The sequence below is a fragment of the Empidonax traillii genome, unplaced genomic scaffold (assembly GCF_003031625.1).
Source record: "Empidonax traillii isolate 1590-97213 ecotype Southwest subspecies unplaced genomic scaffold, ASM303162v1 scaffold701:size746704, whole genome shotgun sequence".
NCBI lineage: Eukaryota > Metazoa > Chordata > Aves > Passeriformes > Tyrannidae > Empidonax > Empidonax traillii.
Genome location: NW_020955894.1, coordinates 50,225 through 75,024, shown reverse-complemented (window position 1 = coordinate 75,024; position 24,800 = coordinate 50,225). Strand labels below are relative to the sequence as shown.

The 24,800-nt window shown below is 39.9% G+C and overlaps 1 protein-coding gene across 1 annotated transcript in view; it reads right to left on the bottom strand.

Moving 5' to 3' along the window:
* The window catches only part of KCNH5 (potassium voltage-gated channel subfamily H member 5), a gene marked incomplete at its 5' end in the record, with an annotated part of 146,196 nt that overhangs the window by 81,446 nt on the left and 39,950 nt on the right, over nucleotides 1-24,800 (bottom strand). Inside the window, one exon of the mRNA XM_027900044.1 lies at nucleotides 13,349-13,778. Coding sequence (XP_027755845.1) covers nucleotides 13,349-13,778 — 430 coding nt within the window. The remainder of the gene's footprint in view (nucleotides 1-13,348; nucleotides 13,779-24,800) is intronic.

Below are 24,800 nucleotides of genomic sequence, written 5' to 3'. Positions count from 1 at the left end.
TTATCATCCAGATGGAGCGTGGTTATTAGAACACCACTAAAAACTTTAATGAACTGCACTGTTTTAGATTACTAATTCTTCAACAGAGTGTTTGTGTATCAATGATAGACTGTAAAAAAAAACAACAACAACCTGACTAATTAGGCTAGATCAAATCTGCTCAGCTTGGCTTCCTGTCCTTCCTATTCTGGGTGTTTGTGGGAGTGTTCAATTCTGATGCAGCTTCCATTAAACTCCTTTCAAAGCCTCTAATCACGCCATGCAATATTGCAAACATTTAGAGGCATTTGTTTAAATGCTTATAAGAAGCATTTTAAATAAAACCACACCCATGTTTAAACCACATGAATAATTTTCCAGCTGCAATTCTATCTGTAATGCAGGGGAGTTTAAATATCACTTGTTCCTAAGACAGCTAGACGTGAGAGAGCCCCAGCATTTATCATTAAGTCCTCTGTTTAGCAGAGCACTCTAGGATTTAATTCATTAATATTTTCTGGTGTTCCTGGTTTTTTGGGGGGGGCTTTTAGCAGGTAAAACAGAGTCTTGATCTAAGCTTGTGCTTTCCTGTATTGCTCCATTAGCAGTTGGTGGAACATGTAAAACAGATGTAATGATGGACCCCAATCTGAAGGTAGGAAAAAGTTTGGGTTTGCTTTTTTTTTTTTTTTTTTCCAAAAATGGCCAAAGCAGGCTCTGGGATCTACAAAGTAAAACTGTAATCCTGTTCCAAAGCTCATCAAGAACAATGCAAGTAATGTGCATCTGTTACAATCCCTCAAAACTGTTAAGGAAGTTCTGTTAAGGAAGATTTATTAATTTGAAATCAAAAGTAACGCTTCAGATAAATCTCTCTAATTCTGCCATTTAACGTCCCATTTAACAGCCAGTGCTACCCCTCGACTTCCCAGAGGAGACAGCAGAGCAGCCTCAACATGGGGGCAACATATGCCTGCTCCTACCCAGGGAACAGAAAGGGGACAAGGTGCTCAGTGACACCAATCATTTTCACTTCCAGATGTTAGAAGTCAAGCAGGCAAGGCAGAAGGCCAGCTAGGCTGAGCAGGGATCTTCTCTTGCAAATAAGGCAAAAAAGGAAGGTGCATGCTCAGTGGAAGCAAGGTCAAGAGACAGGGGGAGAATTCAGAGATGCTGCTTGCCAGTGTAGGGAGAGAATTTGTGTGGCCAAAGCTCAGCTGGAGTTGAAGCTGCCAGAAACGTGGGGGACAATAAAAAGAGTTTTTTCAAATACATTAATGGCAACAGGCAGTATAGAAATACCATTGGCCCATTACAGGGTGAGGATGGTCACCTCACAAACAAGGGACAGAGACAAGGTAGAGGTGGTTTAACACTTTCTTTTCCTCTGTCTTCAATGTGGATAACTGACCAAAGTGGTCTCAGAGCAGGAGGACCATCACTGCAAGAATGATTACCTCCCAGTCAACCCTGAAATTGTGCAGGGTTATGCTCCAACTGGATGCCTACTAATCTCTGGGGCCTAATGGGATTCATCCCAGAATCCTCAAAGAGCTGCTGATGTTATTGCAAAACCTCTCTCAATGATTTTTGAGCATTCTTGGGAATCCAGAGAGGTCCCAGATGAATGGAAGCTGGCCAATGTTGTCCCAATTTTCAAGAAGGGCAAGAAGGAGGACCCTGGAAATGACAAGCCTCTCAGTCTCACTTCAGTGCCTGATAAAGTTATGGAGAAGATTATTCTGGGAGGTACTGAAAAATACCTGAAAGACAATTGTCCCATCACCATGCAGAAATCAGTGGCAGATATTTACAAACCCTTTCCCATTAACCTCATCCTATTTCAAATCTGATTACGCTTCACAATAGAGCTTTGAAATATGCTTTAATTTTCATTACACACTTTAGAAGAAATTAAATATTCTTCTCTATTAGAAAATCCTTCATGTTGTTATGCAACAAAAAAGGTAGACAAGGGAAGATAAAAGCTTATTAATCTTCTACTTTTGAAAAATATTTTTTTTTATCTGCTGGTCTTCTTCCTTTTATCTACTTATTTAGTTTCCCCTGGAAAAAGAGAGAAATTGTTGAAAGTGAGAATATTGCCCCCAAATATCTCTTTTCTCGTCTATTTTCCAATCTTTAAGGAAAATTCTTCTCTCATCCATCTACAATTCTTACAGTGCGTTATACCAAAAGATGTGGATACCAAAAATATTTTAAAGAAATAAACATAAGAAAAAAAGGGGTGGAATTAAAATTCCAACATAAAATCAGTATTTTTTCTTTCTCTAGCGTAAGTCTTGATTTTCATAATGAAAAAGTCCTGATGAAAACATTGAGGCAAGAATATTTAGCTCAGAATTATATTTCAGTTACAAAAACTTTTAAAGCCAAAAAAAGTCAAAACTCCTTTACTGAAATTAATTTCCCTCCGTTTCTTACAGATGAACTTGATTCAGACCCTCAGTGAGAACAGGTTCCTCTTCCATAAATAACTGAATCAAGAATCATCTACTCCAAACAATGCCTTCTGAATTTGTTAAAGAATTTGAACACTACCACACAGACCTTGTATTTGCTGAAAAAAAAAAAAAAAATTAAATTATAGCTTTGTTTTAGCACTGAACATTACTATTCATTTCTCAAAGCCTCACATCCTCACATTACCTGGATGACAACAGCATTTCCCCAGGGAGCTAAACTTCCCCAGGATGAGGGTATCCCACTGAGTGCATGAACATTTTACAGCTTAAATATGGAAGTGATTTAGGGTGAATACACAGCTCAAACTTTGCAGCCACTACATCGTGGACCACAAAAAAAAAATCACTAAATATTTAAGGGTGGTCAACCACCCAGAGCAAGAGAGCTTTGCTAGCTTTGCCTTGCTTAACACACAACAGGGATTTGCAGATGTACCTTATTCTCCAGCATCACAGAGTCTCAGGGGTGGGAGGGACCTCCAGGGATTGCCTGGTCTAACTGCAGTGCTGAGGGAGGAGAAGGATATCTGCAGCAAGACTGACAGATACTCATCAATGGAGTCCACCAAATCTGGTGGTGGCTCTGCCCGTGATCTGAATTCACACACAGAGGAGAAGTTTAGGTGAACTGATGTTGGAGATCCCTGTTTCCAACATCAGTATTTCACTCCCTCCTACATGACCTGATTGTCCTCCAGAAAAAAACAGAGGATCAATATTTTTTTTTCCCTTTCAAGCACACTTTTTCCATGGTGGAGGTCAATTTTCACATACCCCTTAAGCTTCCACCAGCTTAAGTCAAAGTCAGTTCCTCCAACTATTCCTCTGAGATCCTGCCTTGCAAGGTTTTATTGATCTCCTATCTCTCCAGCTGGTCTGCAGCTTCCTTAAGGAACTTTATAAAAAAAAAAAAAAATTGAAAAAAAAAAAAAAAAATGTCTAACCAACAGAACAAATGCCCTCTTCAGCTCGCCTATGATACTGCTCCTGATACTTTGCAGAGTGAGATTTACAGGTTTTAGCCCACTGTGGCATTGTTACATTCAGTCTGAAGTTCCTTATTGCTTTCCCCATCTATTATCCTCCAAAATCCTCTCCAGCCTTTCAGCAGCAGAGCCATTTATTCGCTATACTGCACTTATGCATTTGATTTGCCCTCTTTACATGTGGTGCATTGCATTCTCTTCTGTTGACATTCACCTTGCTGATTTTGGGATGCCTTTCCAATTTACTGGGATCATTATGGATTCTGATGCTGTCATCTAAACCACTTGCAACCCTCCCCATAACTCTCCCGACGTGCTCTCTCTCCCTCTGCTCTGTCACTCAACTCTGCTAATGAAAGTGTTGAATGGAATCATATGCAGGGCAAAAATTTCCCTGCCAATTCCCTCCAGCTTTGACAGCGAAGCCCTTGATTATATTTTGAGAGAGGTCGTTCAATCAGTTATCACCAACTTTGTTATGACTGTGTTGAGATCATCTTTCACTCGTTTACTACAAGACCACTACGTAGAAAAGTGTCAGAAGCCTCTAAAAAAGTTCAGATATATCATATCTACTCAATTCCTCTTATTCTCTAGGCAGTTATCTTGTCAAAGAAAGAAATCAGATTAATTTGCCATGAACTCATCTTGACAAATCCATGTTGGCTGCTGGCCAGTGGAAGAAAACTAGTTTTAATCATTTATGACCAAAATATTCCTACTGAAACACAACTGGATTTGACTCAGCAGGGATGCACAGCAGGTACCCAGGGAAGAGATGCCAGTTTGGATGCTCTCCTGTCCTTCCTCCACACTGAAGGGAAAGGGGTAAAGCTCTTCAGGGAGGAACCTGCAGTCATGCTCCCATGTCGAGTATGCTTCCACCAGTGGAAAATTTTTCCTGAATCTACCAAAGTTCTTGCAGAAAAAGCTACAGGAAAGATGAAGGAGGACGAGAGATGTGTAGGATGAGTCCTCAGTGCTCTCAGAATTTTCAAGAGGAACATGACATTGTTACTTCAGAACTAGAGAAATGAAGCAAGGAGAAACCAAGATCCAGTATCAGTCATCTTTCATCCAGTTACCTGGTATCTCTAAGTACCACCAAACCTGTTACTGTACCACGGGCAGTACTGCAATAATGAAACCTCCCAGAGAACGGGGCTTTTTATATGTTTAAAAAAAAACAAAGCCTCTCTGGATTTGTGACAATGTCACACAGTTTTTCAGGTCTGAAATTCAACCTAACAAAATTTAAGCAAGGAAATCTCTAGCTGGACCTGAAAAAAATAGTATTTTAAGGCCTGATTCACTTCCTAAAACAACTTGTCTTCTCGCTTAACTGCCCACCCTAACTTTCCACACACTTGCGATGATAAACCATAACACTTACCTGCAAGCAAAACTGGGCCAATAATAACGAGATTTAACAGCAAATACCTGTTTTACCCACTGAAAGCAGGGCCCAGTGAGGAGTACACAAAATTAGCCAAGGATGTCTGTGCAGACACAGACTCAGATCACTCACTTGGCTTTCCGAAACTTCAGTACAGGAAAACACACACGATCTCCCAAGCCCCTTCCATCCAAGCAGTGTGATACCTTGGGGGGTATCTTTTATCTCAGATTTGTTTATCCCTCTAGCACAATATGCTATAAAGCTTTGCTGTGTTGTGCTGTTAGCTAGTCGGATATATTTGCTGATCTAGTCGGACTAATTAAAACTTTTTCCTTCCTCAGAGATAGAGTTGTTCTGAGTAATCCAGGATAATGTGATAATCCCTCTGGGACAATCTCAGGTGATTGCTTGCACTATATGTGAGCATAAAGGTTGATTTTCTCCATCTACATACCATTTATTTAATATCAATTTTCAGTTGCTTTAAATAATAAAGCTCAATAGCATGAAATAACATTTCTTTCTTCATTGTTGCCTCTCCCACTCACTGTCCTATCTCTCTTGACACCACAATTTCATTTAAACATATCAAGACAATGACAATTAAAGCAAACCTTACATAAACACATGCTAGCTATAACCTTGAAAATAAAAATCCCATAAAGCTTCCCAAGGAGACTGTTTTACAGTTTTAAAGCTCTTTTATACAAAGACATGTGGTTTTGCTCTAAACTAGAACCTGAATATCTAAAAAGCTACTGCCACCACAGATTATAAGTAAAACAAGGCACATATGGCCCCACTATGGTGTTTCTGCCAAGTGTCCTTGTTCTATCCAACCCAATCTGGTGGATACAACCACATGCTGGAACATGTCCATGACAATGGAGCTGGGAAACAAGCTTGGTGAAGAGTAGATGAGGGAGCTGGGGCTCAGGGGGGACCTTACTGCTGTCTACAAGTACCTGAAAGGAGGTTGGAGCCAGGTGAGGGTCGATCTCTTCTCCCAGGTAAGAAGTGGCAGGATGAGAGGAAATGGCCTCAAGTAACACCAAGGGAGGTTTAGACTGGGTGTTAGGAAAAATCTGGAATGGGCTGCCCAGAGCAGTGGTGGAGTCACCATCCCTGGAGGGATTTAAAAGATGTGCAGATGTGGCACACAGTGACACAGTTAGAGGTGGAGTTGGCAACGCTGGGTTAATGGTTGGACTCGATCTTAGAGGTCTTTTCCAACTTAAACGATGATCCCAAGATCTCACACTTACACTGCAGTTCCATTAAAAAGTGGGTGATGCCAGACCTTTTACTCCCTAAGAGTAATTTGTTTTTTACTGTAGGCTACTGAAATGATTATACTCTCTTTTCCATGCTGCTGTTCAGAGAACATTAAGGTTGCCAAGTTCAGCTGCTGCACTGACAGCAATACCCTGACTGGAAATACTCCTGCTCCATCTATGAGACATAGCTAAGATTACTTGTAATTAAAAGAAATCACAGAAAGATCTTGATATCCATGCTTTGTAGAGCTAATAGCACATGGAGTATGGTTCAGCAGCACAAAAGTGTCAAAATGCTTTTTCAATGGCACTCAAAAGGGGAAATTTCCACGTTCTGTATCACTTTCTTCCATTTGCACTTATGGGTAAATATGAATGGACAGCGTGACTCTCTCCTGATTTGGATGTTAAAGAACGTATCACTTTTCTCGTTGCCCTATCTGAGATCCTAAGCTAATAAATTTATCCCCAGTCTCACTTAAACTGGCATCACTGACTTAGTTGTTACATAAATCTTTACCCCTATTCTTCAGGTGTCCCGTGACATTTTGAGAACCCTTCTTCAAGCTCTGAAATATGAAAACATGCTCACTTCAAAGATAATGGTGCTGCAGAAGGTTACTTCTGGTATTACCTCCAGCAGGATACTGGTGATGAGGCCAAACACCAGCCTGCCCAGAACGAGACAGCTAAAAATGCACCCAAATCAGCCCTTCTGGGAACATCTTTGACACCTTGTCTTAATGTTTAAAACCACTCTGGGTCACGCTAAGTCCAACCCAGCAATAACCTGCAAGCAAGTCCTGCAGGGGCTGCAGGCTGTCACCCAGCTCTCCAGCTATGTCACACTAAAGCCTGCACCCACCCACTAAATGCAGCTTGAGGATTCCATCTGGGTGGGGCTGAACAGGTTGTCCAGAGAAGCTGTGGATGCCCCACCCCTGGAAGATTCCAAGGCCAGGTTGGATGGGACTCGGAGCAACCTGTCTCGTGGAAGTTGTCCCCGCTTATGGCAGGGGGTTGGAATGAGATGAGCTTTAAGGTCCCTTCCAAACCCAAACCATTCTATGATTTTGTGATTCTAAGAAGCATTTAGGAGCTCACTAGTGGGGCTGTGCTGTTGTTGAAAGAGACATATTCCCCCCACTGTCACACGTTAAGAAACTGTAAGGAGAAGGCAGCCCTCTACTGCTGAAGAGGTCAAGCAAACCCTTCTGCAGCTCCTGGACAGATGATGCAGAGCCACATATCTCCCACATCCCACATCTCTGCAGGAAAAAAACCTGCCCTTACACAGAACTGACTCTTGTAGGACTCCCTTAGGGCAGAGTTGGATTTCAACCATCGCTAAACACTCCAGCCTATGAGTTCCTACAGATGTAAAGCCTTCTCATATTACTATCTGTTGCTATGAGAAATATGATTTAATCTACGTTACTGGCAGTGATTTTTGCTAGAAGGTGCTATCTTACACATACATTTTCCTCAGGATCAAAAATTAAATCCTATGGACTCTTGGGATTGCTTGTCTGGGAGTCTGCCAGACAAGCGCTTTCCTACAATTATACGCTGTTGTGTCAGTGCGTGGGCTCAGCCACTGCCTAACAAATTTACTAGATAAACCTCCATGATTCATACAAACAGCACTCAAGTGGCTAACTACCATATATTGGCAGGGAACTGATGAATGTTACATGAACAATGAAAGAACCCATTTAAATAATGAATTAGGTTTGACAGATCAACGGAGAGATGACTGACAATCCCTGGCAGTCCATGTCACAACTCCAAAAAAAGAGGTGAGCAGCAGCAAGGGGGTGAGATGCATGAGCATTGTTTGCCAAATACAGGAGGGTTTAGGACCAGAGGAGGCTCAGATAAGAGCATCTCACCCATTTTAAAAAGGAAAGAGCATGTCCTATTCTCTCTGTTTGGTAAAATTAAAAGCAGAGAAGGACATCTATGTGTTCAGCAGACATATCTAGGATATCTAGGATATCTACATTTATGTGTCTAGCAGACATACCTAGGATATCTTTGTGTCTATCAGACACCTTCTAGTGGAAGGTGTTCCTGTCCAAGGCAGGGGGTTTGGAACTAGATGATCTCTAAGGTCCCTTCCAACCCAAACCATTCTATGATACCATGACATCAAGAAGAATCCACCCACACTCCCCTTCGTCATCTCTCCCTTTAACAATCAGAACTTGGGGTCAAAGTGACAGCAGTTATGTCTGTTTCCTTTTCCTACCTTAAAATCATCAACCTGGGTATTTTAGGATGTCAGCAAGAAGGCAGCATTTCAAGCCATTAAACTAGAAACTGATTTTTTGAAAGAACTGTCTAGAAATTGCTCAAATTTTCCAGAGAAGCTATCCTGTACAATCACCACAATAAATTCTTCTGCTCATATGCAAAACCAATTTGAATTACCATGCCTGTTTTCACCATAATTTAAAACCAGTCACTGAAAAATATCATCTCCCCCACAACAACCTCCCCAGAAAACTGGAGTAAATAGATGCCAAAGTAACAATGTATGTAGATAAAGAAGAACTACAAAGGACGAACAACAAAGCATCTGTTCTGAGCTCTTGTGGGGACTGATTGGTAATTAGGAGATTTTTCTGGGTCTTTCACATCCTGAGAAGCAGTGAAGTATCCAGTGTTCATTGACACTCTTCCCTTCGATATCATGTTCTGACCTTCCCTTGCATTAAGGATCATCAGAGCATTTCAGTGGAATATACTGGATTTCTGTTGTTGTTGGATGAAGTGTGCGCTGGGCTGGGCTCACTCAGCTGGACAAAGTGACTCATGCAAATGCCATATTTATGGCATTTAAAAATGTGCCGTATTTTTTACTGACTCTGCAATCTGCTCTGTGCCATTCAGAGCAGTTTCATTTTTACACACGGACAGAGGTAAATCAGTTCCTCCAGGTTACACCAGAAGCATGCAGGAGTGTGTCAGAGACCCTCTGAGCTGCAAGCTGGGTGTTGTGCTTTAACCCAGCAGGCAGCTAAAAACCCCACAACCCTTCCCCCAGTGTGATGAGGGAAAGAATGAGAAGAAAAAATAAAACTCATGGGCTGAGACAAATAAATTTTAATAGGACAGAAAAGGAAGGGGGAGAAAAAAATAATACTAATTATAAAAGAATACAAGAAGCGAGTGATGCCATATGGTGTGTAATGTCCCTTTGGCCAGTCTGGGTCAGCTGTCCCAGCTGTGTCCCCTCATGTGCCCCCCAGCATCCTCCCCAGCAGAGCATGAGAAGCTGAAAAGTCCTTGACTTAGTGTAAGCACTGCTCAGCAACAACTAAAACATCAGTGTTTTATCAGCATTATCTTCATTTTACAACCAACACACAGCACTGCACCAGCTACCAAGAAGAAAATTAACTCTATCCCAGCCTAAACCAGGACACTGGGAAGCTTTTCTCCCAGTGGAAGCACAGGAAGGAAGGAGGCATATGGCAGTATTTGAACTCTTGTTCCTTCAGAGAACCCCACCTCTCGTCAAGTCTACAAGCTGCTTTCACCCTGACATACTGCCACCTTTCCTAAAATGCCTTTTTTTCTTTTACTGACTTTCTGCTCACTGAAGTCCTGGCAGTGCTGAATTGCAAGACAGTAATAACGGTGTATGGACCAAAAGTTTCATTCTGTCTTCTTTCTTGATTAATTATTTTTTGGTTAGGTCTTTTTTTGGTGGTTTTTTCCTGTGAAAGGCATAAGCCCAGTCAATTTTACATCTGCATCTATGGCTAGGCTGCAGAAGCCCAAAACCTGCCTGTGGACTGAACTAGAGCAACACACAGCAGCAGAGACTGAGTTTCTGTTTGGAGGCTGTGAGCTGACAGAAGATAACGAAAAGTTTACAAGAAAGGTCCTTCCTGAATGATAAATGATTCCTTGTCCATTCAAAGGATCTGACAGACCTATCTATTTGTTCTGCTCTGCACAGAGAAGGGATGAAATGACCTAGATCAACACAAAAGGTGCCACAAAAATCAGATTTTCAATGCATATTCAGCAACTCTCGGCAGCAAATGCACAATAGGTATTTAAACAATACCCCTTGTAAAAATCTTGCTCCCTTGTCATAGGATGCTTTATGTTTGCTATTTTTAGCTTTTCAAGTGTCAAGAAGCAGAAAAAATATTGCTGAACAGCACTGGACACCAAGATAAAACAAGTCAGGCAAAAAGAAATCTGAAGTAAGCTCTGAAAGATGAGGTTAAGTTATTCAAAGCTCTCTTTCCTGCAAGACAGGTGATGCATTTCAGTCTAAATATCCCACTCAATCTGTCCTCAGTGAACAACCAAATGACAAACTGCCAATCAAACTGAAAAGCATCCCCATTCATCAGGGCTTCCCCCGCCACTGCCCCACTCCGAGTGATGCTTTATCAGCACCTACAGAATCTGAACCTGGCTATTTTTAACAAGTACACCACTTTGCAATCCTGCCCACCAGAAGGATTTGCAAATCTTTCCAAATACTCCTCCCAGGTTCTGATAACTTTGCCAGTGTGAATAGGAAACTTGGGGCTTTCAGAACAAGCCGCTTCTCGCTGACAAGGCAGCGAAGATTTCCTTTCTTATCTGCAGTTTGCATGAGTAGGCAGCTGGGATTGTGATGAATTACTATCTCTGATTCCAGTGCTAAGTTTAAGACATTTATTTGGCAGAGTCTGTTAGAAAAGGCACTGCCAATATCAGCTACTGGTACTAGCAAACTTCTTCGGGAGAACTACCAAAGGTATTTCACAGCCTCTCTCTGCTTATAACAGGAGTCTGTTTGGGAAGCAGAGATTTTTATTGATTGAACTGTAATTGAATTTTGCTGAATGTTTATCTCCAAACACAGTTTCAAAAGAGAAACTAAAACATCTTGGTTTTAAAACTACTCAAATAATTTTCAGTTCTTAGTTACACCTTTTCATGGGGCCAAATCCCTCTCCCAGGCTCACCGGCCACCTTGATTGCCTGAGAAATTGCCTTTTCGACAGACTATTTGCTGTGCCTTCCTGTTTCACTTTGGAGCTCAGTGTGTCAGGCTTTCAGGAGCTGGCCCTGCAAAGCATGTCTATAAAATCCTGCAGGTCTGAACTCTTTGCAGGAATATTGAAAGTATAAAGCCTATGACCAGTGCATGTTTCGGAGCTGGCATATTTTCTAACCAGTATTCAACCAGTCAAGGAACTGTTCTGGATTATTATCTGGATTTCAGGAGCAGTCATCACACTAATGTGCATGAATTGGGAATCTTCAAATCTGCATTGACGCCGTTGCAAAAGATTCAACCATTTGATGATAACTGAGCATTTTCACTCTGGTAAATAAACTAAAAAGTCTGTACTCTTCCTGCAGTCCACAACGCTCTTCACCTGACTCACAAGAGAAGACACATTCATATTGATGGTACTGGTTTTATGCAACAAGCAACTCAATTGTTCTTCTGCGATGTTTCTTAAATTTTAGATTCCACTTTTGACTTTGTGTAAAAGCCTATAAACCCACCCAAGGTTTTCCACCTACTAAGCTCTCAGTTACCACTTACAAATTTGACATGTACACAATAATTTTGTAGGCAGCACTTTTAAGAGCTGCCAGTGGCACATACATAGGCTGTTGTAAACACCAGCTTTGATACTGCATCTTTAAAATGTTTCAGAGATTAAAAAGCAAGAACACAATCCACCTAGAACAAATACAAAGCAGGTTACAATCCCCACTTCATTTTCCCTTACTGATGCTATGTATGTATTTTATTGCTGTTATCATTATAAATAGCAGTAGTAGTAGCATTCATTACGTTTTTATGGGTCTCACCCCACCCTAGGTCATTTACCACTGAGTTCCTTCTGTGGGACCCTCCTCTGCAGAGAAACAGAAGTCCCCACAAAAAAAAAAAAAAAAAACCAAACACCAAGGGACATAAATATTCCAATATATATAAAATCCTCTATACCCACTTTATTCTCCAAGTCTCCATATTCTGTAAATACCACAAAGCAGTTTCAATAAATGGCACACCAGCACCTACAGAGTTTTGATGACAATAGCTCATCGATGCTCTGCCTTGGGGATTTGCTTTTTATGAACTTGGAAATGTTTTGGAACACATCGACACATCATGTAGAGATGATGTTCAGCAGAAATTTCATTGCACCACAATGCAAGAGTCCTAAAACTGCAACCTCTCTTTAAAAAGCATGTCAAAATCTCCAAACAAATGGCTTTAATCTTCTAAAGACCTAGAAAGACTGTAGCAAGGAAGCTTTTTTTTTATAGTGCAGTATTTCTCTGAGATGAGCTCAAAGTGTTAGCTGAGATAATTATCAGAGAGATTATGCAGATCTTATTATCAAAAGGTTTTGTTTGCTCTCTTCTTACATAATTGCTTAGTGTTTGTATGGAGCTCAGAAAATAGAAAGCAACAGAGAAATACCAAGAATTATTTAACAGAAAAATAATTCTCCCAAATGGTATTAACATTTTAAGTCGTCCACTATATTTGGAAGAATTCTGTTAACCTGTAGAGCTGCTCAGTGGTCTAACCTTGGCAGCCCATGAAATGAGAAATGTGCCTTACCACTATTGGTTTTAGAGTATTTCAGTGGAGCTGTGAAACAGCAGGAAGCAGAGAAAAGGTGCAATGTAGTGTCCTTTCATTTCCTTCACTTCTAGCTTTGCTGGTGACATTCAGAAGACAAAATTAGGACTTGTAACTCAAACCACTGCAATAAAGTACACAATCAACTTATGGAATCACTAAATGTTTCAAGAATTGGATAAAACCACACGAAATGTTTCCAAGCTTGCGCGAGTTTATAAGCAAAACTCAGATTAGTCAGACTACCTGAATTTGAATACACTTTGTACTTTTAACCAAATTCTAGCCAAGACCTTTCAAATGTGACAAAAGCCATCTTTAAACCGAAAAGTGAGGCCCTGAATTCAATATAAACTTGTCTGAGGGCACACTTATGTATCCAGAACACCTAATTTTGCAAAGAACCAAAAAGCTACAGCAACAACACAATTTCAATTCCCGCTTTCCATAATTCCAAGTTCACTTTGTGATTATTTACAGGGCCTCCAGATTTTTTTAGGATGTCAAGAAAGCTTACACCAAGTGTGCTATGCAACCCTCATGCCAGCCATAGAACCCCCCTTGGGTTAAACACAGTAAAACTGAGTCCTACTTACAGCCAACCATCATCATGGCCACGGAAAAGATCTTCTCTCCATCAGTGGTCGGTGCTATGTTTCCAAATCCTATCGTTGTAAGGCTTGTCATGGTAAAGTAGAGAGAGGATATGTACAAGGAGTCTTTGCTGGGTCCTCCTTCCCACTGCCCTGAGCCAGTGGTGTTGTATCGATATGGTGTCCCAATGCTCAGGGCCAGCTGGTAGAGCCAACTGTCTGTTTTGATTGTGTTGGTGAGTTCATCTATCACCTCGTAGTCCCCGATGCTGTACCATATGCAGGCTAGCCAGTGGGCCACCAGTCCAAACACACACACCAACAGCACCAGCACAGCAGCACCATATTCCAGATAATGGTCCAACTTCCTGGCAACTCGACCGAGCCGTAGAAGACGCACCACTTTTAAGGAACTGAAGAGGCTACTGATTCCCTAGAAAAGAATAAAAATCGTTATTTAATCTGATATATCCTGCTGGTTAGCACAGAAGGCTGTACAGCAATTCCTGCATCTGCTTTCAATCTTTCTGTATAGTTTTTCAGGCCTCAGATAACAGAATACAAGATCAAACCCTTCTCCCCCTCCAGTGCTTTTGTCCTTATCAGTCTGAATCAAGTTTGGCACTCATTAGGTGGATAAATTAGTTTGTTCAAGCTCAGTCTTTCAAAGTAAGAGTTCTGTAGAATCCAAAGTGGGAAATGGCAAGTTTATTATGAAAAGGAGTGATTCAATACTTCGCAGTTTGAAGTAAATGGGAGACTCTGCTTTGACCTCAAGGAGATCAAACGAGGTGGAAGAGCAGTCACAGACAAAACTATGGACAGACTCCATCCAAGTGAAGTCTCCTCAAAGTTTCTCAGAGAAGAATATTCTTTTAAATCCAAGCAGAGGATTATTATTCTGGTCAAAATGGTGGTCCACCTACCTCAGTAACCCTCAACATTAACAGGTGCTCAAGTGAAACATCAGAAAGAAATCATAATGGGTAACTCAGAGAAATCTTCCCATTGCCACTCTCATCCACCAACCAGGAGCTGAGCAGCTTCCTCGAGTCCAACAATCTCCATCCCTTATTAACCTTTTCCCCCAGGTAACATAAGTGTGGCTATTTTGTGGCTATTTATAAGAAGGCTCACTGACTGAACACGGAATTAACAGCTCTGGTCACATCACCCTTCTGAGCGAAGGTAATGCAGATCACAAGCCTTTGCAAAAAGGGTTAATTTCCTTTCCAGTCAACAGACATATTTTTCTAAAGCAAGTGTTTGTGCAGTGGTTTGGGTTTTTTTCACACAAGATACACGAAGTACAAATAAATGGAAGTACAAATATTTAGGGAATAAGAGCGCAAGGGCCATCAAAAAGTTAATAGAAACATCTGAGAGGGAATAAGAAATGTGCATGTCCTCCTCGACGCACAAACAGTTTGTGCTGTATCTTAATAGAATTTAGAGATGCAGAGAGAGAACAAAAATATGTTCCTAATCTATTGCAATCCCATGATATATCTAACTTGTGCATTACATTAATTAATGGCTCAAAATAGAAGGTTTGTAAAAGAAGATTTCTAATATAAAACATTCAGAAGCCGAAGACATTTAATTTAAAGTAGAAATTAAGACATAGAAAGCAATGAGGCAAACATTCCTAGTTACTGTGCCAAGATTAAATTGCCCTTTTCTATGCATCATTATCAAATCAGTCTAGTCAAAACACCAGCTAATTATATTATCAAACAGTAAGAGATTGGAGTTTCTGGAGTTTTCCATACCAGAAAAACATTCATCTCTTTTGCACCTCTCTTTCTTCTTCTTTTGCACCTTCTTTCCCTTTTCCCAACTAACATTTGAAGGGTAACACACATCTGATATTTCTAGATGTAATCTGTTAGGCACAGTTCTTGTATGCTTTTCAAATCCTGTTGGAATGTGTTTCAGATCCCCAAATCCTTAGTAAATTGAAGCTCTATATTTGCATTCAAGCTCTCATGATGACTAATGCCACTAAGGGAAGTGGAATTTTCCCATTTTGATTTCTGTATTTTGCATTTACATAAGACTGAGATCTAGTTTATTATTCTTATTTCCATCTAAATATATATCTACTTTTTTGCTTTAGGATATATGACTGTGAGACACTCTGAGCAGCCAAATTCTCCAATAAACTAGGAAGTCCCCTACAACGTTCATGGCAAAATGGGCTGAGGACAATGGACTACTGAATGAAGGTCCCACCCCATAGAAACAACATCTATACTAAAACAAGCAAACAAACAAACAAACAAACAAAACCAAACAAAAAACAAACAAACAAAAACCCCAAAAACAAAACCACCAAAAACCCAAAACAAAAAAACAAACAAACAAAAAAAACCACAACACCTACAGTTTAATAACGTATTTCATTAAATTATCCTGCAATGTTGTTCAGTGAATTAAACCTGATTTTACAACTTGCTGTGAAACCAGAGGGAGAAAACAGCAGGCTGGTTTTTTGTAGGACCAAATTGTGTTGCATTGGTCAGGCAGAGATGCATTATTTCCATTTTACTTAAAGATTCACTGTTCATTGCCAAGATTAAGGCTAGGGAAGGAGTTAAAGACCTGGAATTCAAACTTAGGAGTCCCCATTTTTGCAACCAGTAGTTTAAGTTCCTCCCAGTGACACAGCTTACCCTGCACTTTCTACTGCACAAACCCAAAGAGAGAGCGAACCCTTGAACAGAAGAGTTTACAGTGTGACACTCCATCCCCCATCCATATTACATCTTCTCTCTCTCACTTAAGAGGAAAGTTTAGCAGTTGTACAACTAATATAAAATTACAGCATTTATTTCAAAGTCTGGGAGAGAGCTGTGCTGTCTTTTTTTTTTCCATACACACAGACAACAATTGCATCTCTTATGTACAAAACAAAGAGAAATATTTCATTCTAGCTGAAATTGTACTTTATTATTTCCAAAGAGTAATACCTTTAAGTAAGTTTCACATTAAATTTTAAAGCCAGTTCAGTCTGACCCCTTACTTTAAGGTCAAGAAATCAGAGATGTATTTACTGAGCATTCACATTCCACATCTAGTCTTGCAAAATGTAAAGACAATACTGGAAACTTTAAAAGCCTCTTCCATAAAGCACTACTTAGGAGAGAGCAATTAAGCACATACTAAATGAGCATGTGATATATTGCACTGAGGACTGGGTTGGATCAAGTTCATACCTTCATATTTAAAAAAACTGCTGACGATAAATGCACAGTGGTTAACATGCAAAGCTCTGCCTGAGATTTAGCAACAATCTCCTTGCTGGAAATTACCTGAAAGACTAACTGCCTTGAATTAAGTTTGAGCTATTAAGAAATTCAGTTTTCTCAACTCAACTGATTGCCAGCTGCCGTTAATTTCATTTTTCTTTGAACTGTTTCTGTGCTCCATGATGAATACTTGGGATCCCTTCTACTACAGGAGGAGCATCTGCTCTAACAGCAGTACCCTCAGCACTCAAGGAACAGAAAGGTGATTAGGAATTTTGAGTGGAGCATGTAATCCTGCTTGGCTCTAGCATTGTGTAAATAACACACATTTTTGATACTGAAGATCCAAACCTTCTGGGAGGAACATTTGTGACTCCATAACCGTATTTAGTCAACTGAGCCAACTGTCTGTAACATCTGTGTTCTCTAACTTGAGAATATCTCGTTATGTTATGAAACATTCAATCCAGCCCCTTGAGGTTTTGACTAATGTATTTTATCATGTCCTAATCAGATGAGGACATTCAGCCTGCTCATTATTCATCATCTCAGCTACAGAAATCTTCCAACTGAAAAACCACCTACTCCAAAATTGCATTTAAAGTGTCAAGTTTGGAACCAAATTCCTGTCTGACACATATCATCAATTTAAGTCTTACTAATGTCAGTCACAGGAGACTTTCCCAGGGACATCTAAGGCCTTTGGATCAGGAGAGGACACAAGCAGTAGCTCTGAAACAGCCATTTTTGTACCACCATTTCCATTTAGGAGACAGTTGAAGCCATACGGAGGATGCAGACAATGTCAAATTTATCCAGAAAGATACTTTTGAGGAATGGATGTTTAACTTTGGAATTAAATTAGACATCCATGATTAAACAAAGCCCAAGTTTCTTGACACAAGCACCTTGCAGAGTCCGTGTTCTCAAATTCTCTTGATACAATAAGAAATGAAATTCAGTTTGAGAGTGGAGGCACAACTGAAGACAGGACTCTGTCTGACACACAGAGGGACCACTCCTTCTTTTAAAATTACCTCAATCTTGCCATTTCACACCCTAGGTGTTACCACATTGTCAAACTTCAGTCTTCCAGGATAAAAGAAGTGTCTAAGCTCTGTGTCTACATCCAGCTACACTTTTCTGACCACAAGACTGAGAGAGATGTTTCCTACAGCTGCAATACACACCGTGGGAACAGACCTCTGCACCTCCAGCAAAAAAAGGGAGCAGAGTTCTTCCTGCACTTAATGAATCCCTGATAAGCCAGGCAATACGAAGGATGAAGCAGTCAAAGTCGTGTTATGCAGGGGTCAAGAGCCAAACATGCAAGAGGGTGAGGGGAACATTGTCACCAGAGGAAAATGAAGGTTAACAAGGGCAGGAAATCATTTGAGTCCAGAATGATTCTGCCAGAGACGTCTCCGAAACCAGGGAAGAGAGGATGGAATCTATTCTACACTAAAGGAGCAAAATAGCAGAGCTATGTATTTGTAAGATCTGAAAAAGATTTCATCAGCTGGTTAATTTCTAATCTAATAAATCTTTTCTGCAGTAGGAAATTATTGTAGAAATGTTTTTAAAAAGGAAAATAAAAACAAAACCAGCCATTAGTTTCAACCATCTAAATATACAAAAATCTGCTTAAACCTCAAAATTAAATCCCAGTAAGCTGAAATGGTAAATCATGCATAACTTTTTCTTTCTACTAGGAAACAATGTGGTTTTAACTCTAGGCACTTTTTCAATTAGATTTCACTCCATGATTTTTTATTTATTTGTTGTTAGCTGTGGGTACATATGCAACAGCAACAACAGAAAAAAAATGAAATACGCATTGTAAACATGTTCTAAAACTGAAATCCTCTGAGCTTTGAAAATGGGGATAGGTAGTGCATCATTTAACAGAAAACACTGTCTCAGAAAAGGTCAGAGAAAATCAAAAAGAAAGAATTTTCTCTATGTTTTGATGTTCAGCACATTGTGGCTTTTAAGAATTTATGGAGTGGCAAAGAACCAGAGCTTGGAACCTTTCTATGAAATGTTGGGTGTGTTGCCACTGCAGTCAAAGGCCTGATTGCAGCATATACAGACCTTAAGCTGAATTTAAGCTAATATGCTTAGAGGTGCTGGGCACAAGCAATTACAGCAACCTCCATCCAGCAAAACCAGCCATTAAAGGGATCAAATCCTCTGAGGAGTTTGCAGCCCAGGCTGAGCAAGAGCAAAATGGCTCTGTGTAAGCTGAGCCCCAGCACACCTGCACATGCCACGGCCACACCACAGCTGGGCTCTAATCACCCGCCCTCCTGAGGTGGGATTCGTGTCACATAATGCTGCAACTCGATGGCAAACCATCCTGTCTATGTGAATAGCCCAGATTTCCTCCCTGGTGAGTGAAGAGTGGGGCATGTCAGAGGAGTGATTCACCCAATCCATCTCAGACAGCTGGGGATGGGATGAATCACCTCAGGGGGCTGTCTCTCTCTCCCCTCCCACTGAATACAAAGAAGCTGAAGGCTATTGATTACACAGCTTCTCTGAGGAGAAATTAAACCCATCCTTAGAAAGCGGGAGAGTCCAGATCTGGGCAGCAACCAAACCTGTGTTTTGTTATGACAGAGACAGATATCACGGAGCACTGCCTCGCAATGTGAGACTTATCTTTCTCAAGATGAGGGCAGAGAATAAATGCTATTTAATAACAATAGGCTGAGATTTTCTGCAGATGCAATAGCATGCTTATTTCTTCATTCAGTAACCAATTACTTCACATAAAGCGATGCCACACTACCTTTAGTTCTAACTGCATTTTGCAGAAGTCTCCATTGGCTTGAAGAAGGAATTGAATCCATTCACAAAAAAAAAAATTAGCAATCACAAAAGTAAATTGGACTGGGGTTCTTGCTCTCAAAAGGGTGAGCTGATAAATTATAAAAGATACCCTTACACCGAAAGGTACAAAAGATCTAGAGAACGTATCTCACAGAAGGAGAAAAACTTGTAAAGCTGGGCATCAGTTATAAATCTGTAAATAATCACCCAGAGGAAGAAAACAGAAGCAGAGAAACAACAATACATGAGAAATAAAAAATTGATCAACAGAAAACTACACTTTAGAAACTAAAAGGAATAATAATAAACTGTGAATTGCCATATGTCAGATTGAACTTTTCATTGTAAAGAGCATTAAAAAGTACTGAGAGTCCTCACACTCAAAAAAGAAAAGAAAAATAGGAAAAAAATTATCAAGCTGCAGTGAAGTAAAAATAATCCAGGCTTGTGCTAAAAATTAAATTAATCCTTTGCATTAGTTTCCAGAGATAATGTTGATGTTTGCTAGAAAAGCTAATGCATCAAGAAAGAAATAAACAGATACATTACCTGAACAAATGTTAAGGGAAAGAGTAATTAGAAACTTTGAGATAAATCAAAATGCAATCAGAGCAGCAATAGGTTTGTTAAGCTTAGGCTAGCTGGGATATATCCAAGTTTTCCTGACAGCTTTCTCTGATAACACAGCCCATTTTCTAACTAAAAGAAATGCAGTGCTTCAGTAACACAAGGGGTAAAACTATTAGGAAACACAGAGAAAAGAGGGACCACAACTGGAATTCTAAGATGACTGAGGAACCTGTGGAAAGGAAGGCCAAATGGAAACCATAAAAAGCAAGTCTAGCAGGGGTTACAAGTGGTGACTCTCAGTGATTTTGCCAGTTCCTTAGTGGGGAAAAAAAAAAAAAAATAGTATATGGTCACAAAATCTTCTGCTGACCTTTGGAACACACTCTCAGTACAAATAACCATATGGGAATAAAGGAAAGTGTGATAAAGCCTAACAACATAGAGTCTCAAGGCACCTATTATGGGGCAAATTAACAAAAAATTCTACAGCTCCAAAGATCTTTAAATGAAGATTACTGAGAAAAAGAATATTTGGGTATATGGGTTAATCCCACAGTGACTAAGAGCAATCAGTGAGCTGCACTCACAGAAGAGTGCAGCTGCACTCAAGCTCCAGGACAAATCAGTTGAGTGTTTCCATCATCCAGAGGAAAAGCCAAATCCCAACTACAAAGTGAAGATGAATTCTCCTCCTGTAGTAATATGTACAGCTCTGCCCTAAAGAGATGTATTTGAACTTTACTTCCTGCAGAGAGAGGCAGCTGGAATGGCCAAGAAAACATAAAAATCATAAAATTTCATAAATGAGGTGTCTAGACAAGATCAGTTTGCTCAGATTAAGGAAAGGAAAATAGGTGTGTTTATGCAGGGGAGGGGCAATGACTACTCTTCCTAAGCACACCGAGGAGACAAACATGAGGAAGGGAAAAGAAATTGTTAATCAAGGATGTTGGCATGGGGACAAATGCACAAACTGCAAATTAAGAGAGATTTGTTAGACAACATGTGGAAAGGCAGATTTTGACCAATTTATGGGATTCATGATACGATGAACTTGCTCACTAAGGCTGATGACTCAGTGACTCAAAAGGACCCTGTGAGTTTTACACCTATTATTTTTCTCTGCTTTTGTTTTTGTCTTTTGAAAAACTCAAGTGAGACAAATACAATCTCACGGCGAGGATGCATCTCACCTCAGCCTAAACTAAACTGTGGAGGGGTCTGGATCTGAGCTGGTGACAGTAGTGTCATTACAGTCAAGGGTGAGAAATGGATGTTTTAGAGCAGGGTGACTTCTCAGACCAGCTTTGGAGATGCATCCTGGAACACAAGAAGCCATGGCCCAAATGTGCCTGAATCTCCTTGTAGACTACATCTGGCCCTGTGTTTGATCAGATGAACCCCATGTATAGTGCATTTTGAAATACTTTATTTAAAGATGAATGGGCGAAATTTTCATTACTTCTCTCTGAGCAGAAGTAATTACACACACACACACACACACAAACACAAACACACACAAACACACAAACACACAAACACACAAACAAATCATTCAGCTGATTCTGTGCAGTCAAGCTACAGCTCAGCATTTCCTATGAAGCAGTGGAAAAGGCAGGATTTCTGTAAACCTGGGGCAATCTTCACTGAACAGTCATTACATGATGGCACACAATGTAAAAGAAAACAAAGTGCCTACAGATTTTGGGAATGACTGAGACAGTGAGCCTTTGCCAACATAACCAGATGAGCCTGCAGGGACATAACTAGAAATTCCTATTCTGTGCAGTGCAGGAGGAGTATCCAGGAGGATGCATAGGCTGTTTGAAATGTAACCAGCAAATCATTCCCAAAAGAAATTTTTGAGCTTAGCTACTTTAATAGAGCTTACCTCTAAAATCCCTGGTTAGCTCCTTAATAACTGCTTTACTGGAGTTAATGTTAAAATAAATCTTTCAGTATGTATCAGAAACCTTTCTTTTTTTGGTAAACAATTAATATAATAAAGTTGCATGGTTACAAATCAAAATGTGGGAATGAGCAAAATAAAAAAGCAACATTTCTGATTTTATCACTACTTTAAGAAGAGAATTATGTAAAAACACACGGAAGTAAAGGGCTTTGCTTCTGCACAAGCTCTCTAGATCCTGGGTCCAGATATAAGCAGAGCCCATTTAATACTTGCCCCTGCACCACTGGAAGCAATGGGAGTAATGACTGCACTGAGCTCAAAATTGAGTCCTTACATCAAAATGAAAACAAGTAGGTTTTCTCGTGCATTCTCTGAAAGTATCGCTAAATTTATTGCTTGAGATTTATTTTTTTTTCCATGAGGATTGAGTAGATTTCCTTTTTTTCCCCCTCTAACAGAAATGTCAATAAGCTGTAACATTATAAATAAACTTCTAGTGAACTCTTTATGGCACAGCTACACAATGCAATACATTCCAAACAGTAAATAACTGAGGTTATAAAAGCAAGGGTGGTTTCAAAATATTTTCTTCGCATTTGAAGTTAAGTCATCTTGCACTATTTGTTAGTACATGAGTGTGCCCAACCAGGGGAAAAAAAGATGATATAACGAAATCTGATAATTTTCACTTACTTACTTACTCAAAGCTCCCCTTGAAAGTACTCCACACACAATTTGCCCTATTGGACAGCTCTGACTAAAGATTTAACTTAAATGCCTTGTACCCAACATCTGCTTCTCAGTAATATATACACCACAATAAAAAGAAAAAAGGAAAAAAAAAGGGTGTGGGGGGGGAAAGACCACTGGGACATATAATTGCAGCTCAGTTTGCCATAACCCACATGAGAGTGATGCAGTATGAGGCTACCAGGTAACACCCATCTCATGGGACAACCCTGCCTGCCCTCCCACCACCCCCTAAATCGACTCCAGCTCAGGTCCTTCCTTTCAGAAGTAGCCCTTCCCATCGTGAAGACATTCTCGTGTCTCCACAGAGGAAACTGCAGAAATATCCCACACCTTGTAGAGCATTAAAATAGCTGGATAATTAAGTAAAAAAAAAAAAAAAGTTAGCAGCTGATTAATTAATTAAACAGCGGCAGAACTTTAATAGAACCTTAGCTTGAACAAAAGACAAAGAAAAGTGGTGCAGTTCTGCAAGTTAGGAGTAATAGGGGGAAATAAGTGACAGGATTGAATATGGTTGACCATCTATATAATTTATGCCTACAGTGGATATGTTGATATTTGGATACCACAGCCATGCCACTCTATTATTATATTGTGGTTCCTTGCACACTACAACAGAATGACAGTATCCTTCATATTTAATTGTCTTCTGACTGCATAACAAAGGGGAAAATGCCAGGTCCCAGGCTCGGTGCCTCTGTTGTTACATTGCTAAGAGTTTTCTTCATAGTTTAGTGCTTGGCTCCAGCTGGGATTTAGTTCTGGGAATTATTTTGTCCGTGTCAGCCACCTGGATTTCAAAAAGGTAGCAAGCCAGGGACTGTATTTCAGAGCCAAAGCCACATTATTGAAACACATCAATTTGTCTTCACCTTGCATATGCCACTCAGACTGGGGCCCTTAAACCCTCCTTCAAATACCTCCTGAAAAGGGAAAGTTTGCAGTAAAGCACTGCAGATGTGAATATGGCTACAGGAGCTGTATCAGCTTTAACTTGCTTTCAATTTACAGACATTGCTATTTTGCTTGCTATTAATTGCAGAGATACAAAGAAGTTTCTGCCACTGCTGAAATAGATCGATAATAATAATTAAAATTACAACTACAAGAACCCTATGCCTTAATATGCCTTGCAAAGATGACTAAATTTTAAAGGCTACTGGGTCATGCAATCTTTAATTATTAAACAACAGGCAGAGAACTTTGGGTTTAGGTTATTTAAATTTCTCTAACTTTCATTTCCAGCCGCTGGCTCACAAGAAGTAATTTTTGCAGAAAGGATGATCTTTTATACAACTAATTTGAAAACCATCTATTTGGTTTTCTGTATGTACCACCCTGACATCCATTCTTCGCAGCATGTGAGATGTTATTTTATGACCACATTTCTGGTACAGATGAGAACAAGCTTCTAGGTTTTGTTTCATGACAAACTCAGAAATTCATAAATCTCAATAAAAATTCAGGGGGAAAACCAAAAAAAATACCAGACAAAAAACAAAAACACAAAACAAAATTATACTTTTCCACATAGTAAGAGAGGCTTTTTCAGCTGAATTTAATACTTAATTTTTGAAAGCATTTTCCATTTGGCCAAAAGCTTGTCCATCCACCTATTGTGGGGAATATTTACTTGATATACTTATTTACAGAAGCTCAAAAGCAGTTCTCAGCAGCACTGTACCAGTGTGTCCGTACCTGAGTGTGGGTACCTGAGGTCCTTCCAGCTCCAGGAAATCTCTCAATTGCCTGGCTCCGTGTAAGGACAAGAGCCAAATACCTGCACAACATCCTGGTTTCCTGGGATGCAAATTGATGTCTTTGGTCCCAAAGGGAGTTGTAGCATGGTTTGACCATATCTGATCAGTGTCCACAGGCACGCTGTAAACTCATTTTCTGGCAATTTCAGCACAATGTGATTCTGGTAATTGTGACTTATACGGAAAAAATGGCTTTTGGCAGCCCAGACTGACATGGGACTGAAATCTTTGGATCCAAACACCATTACCAAAACCCATTACTCCAAAATCTTGTGTCTTTTTTCTTTTTTTTTTTTTTTAATGTAAAAAACAGTTTTGGATTAAATATGAAGTTTCAGAGAACTCTTTTACTTAAAAATAAATAAAAATCAACC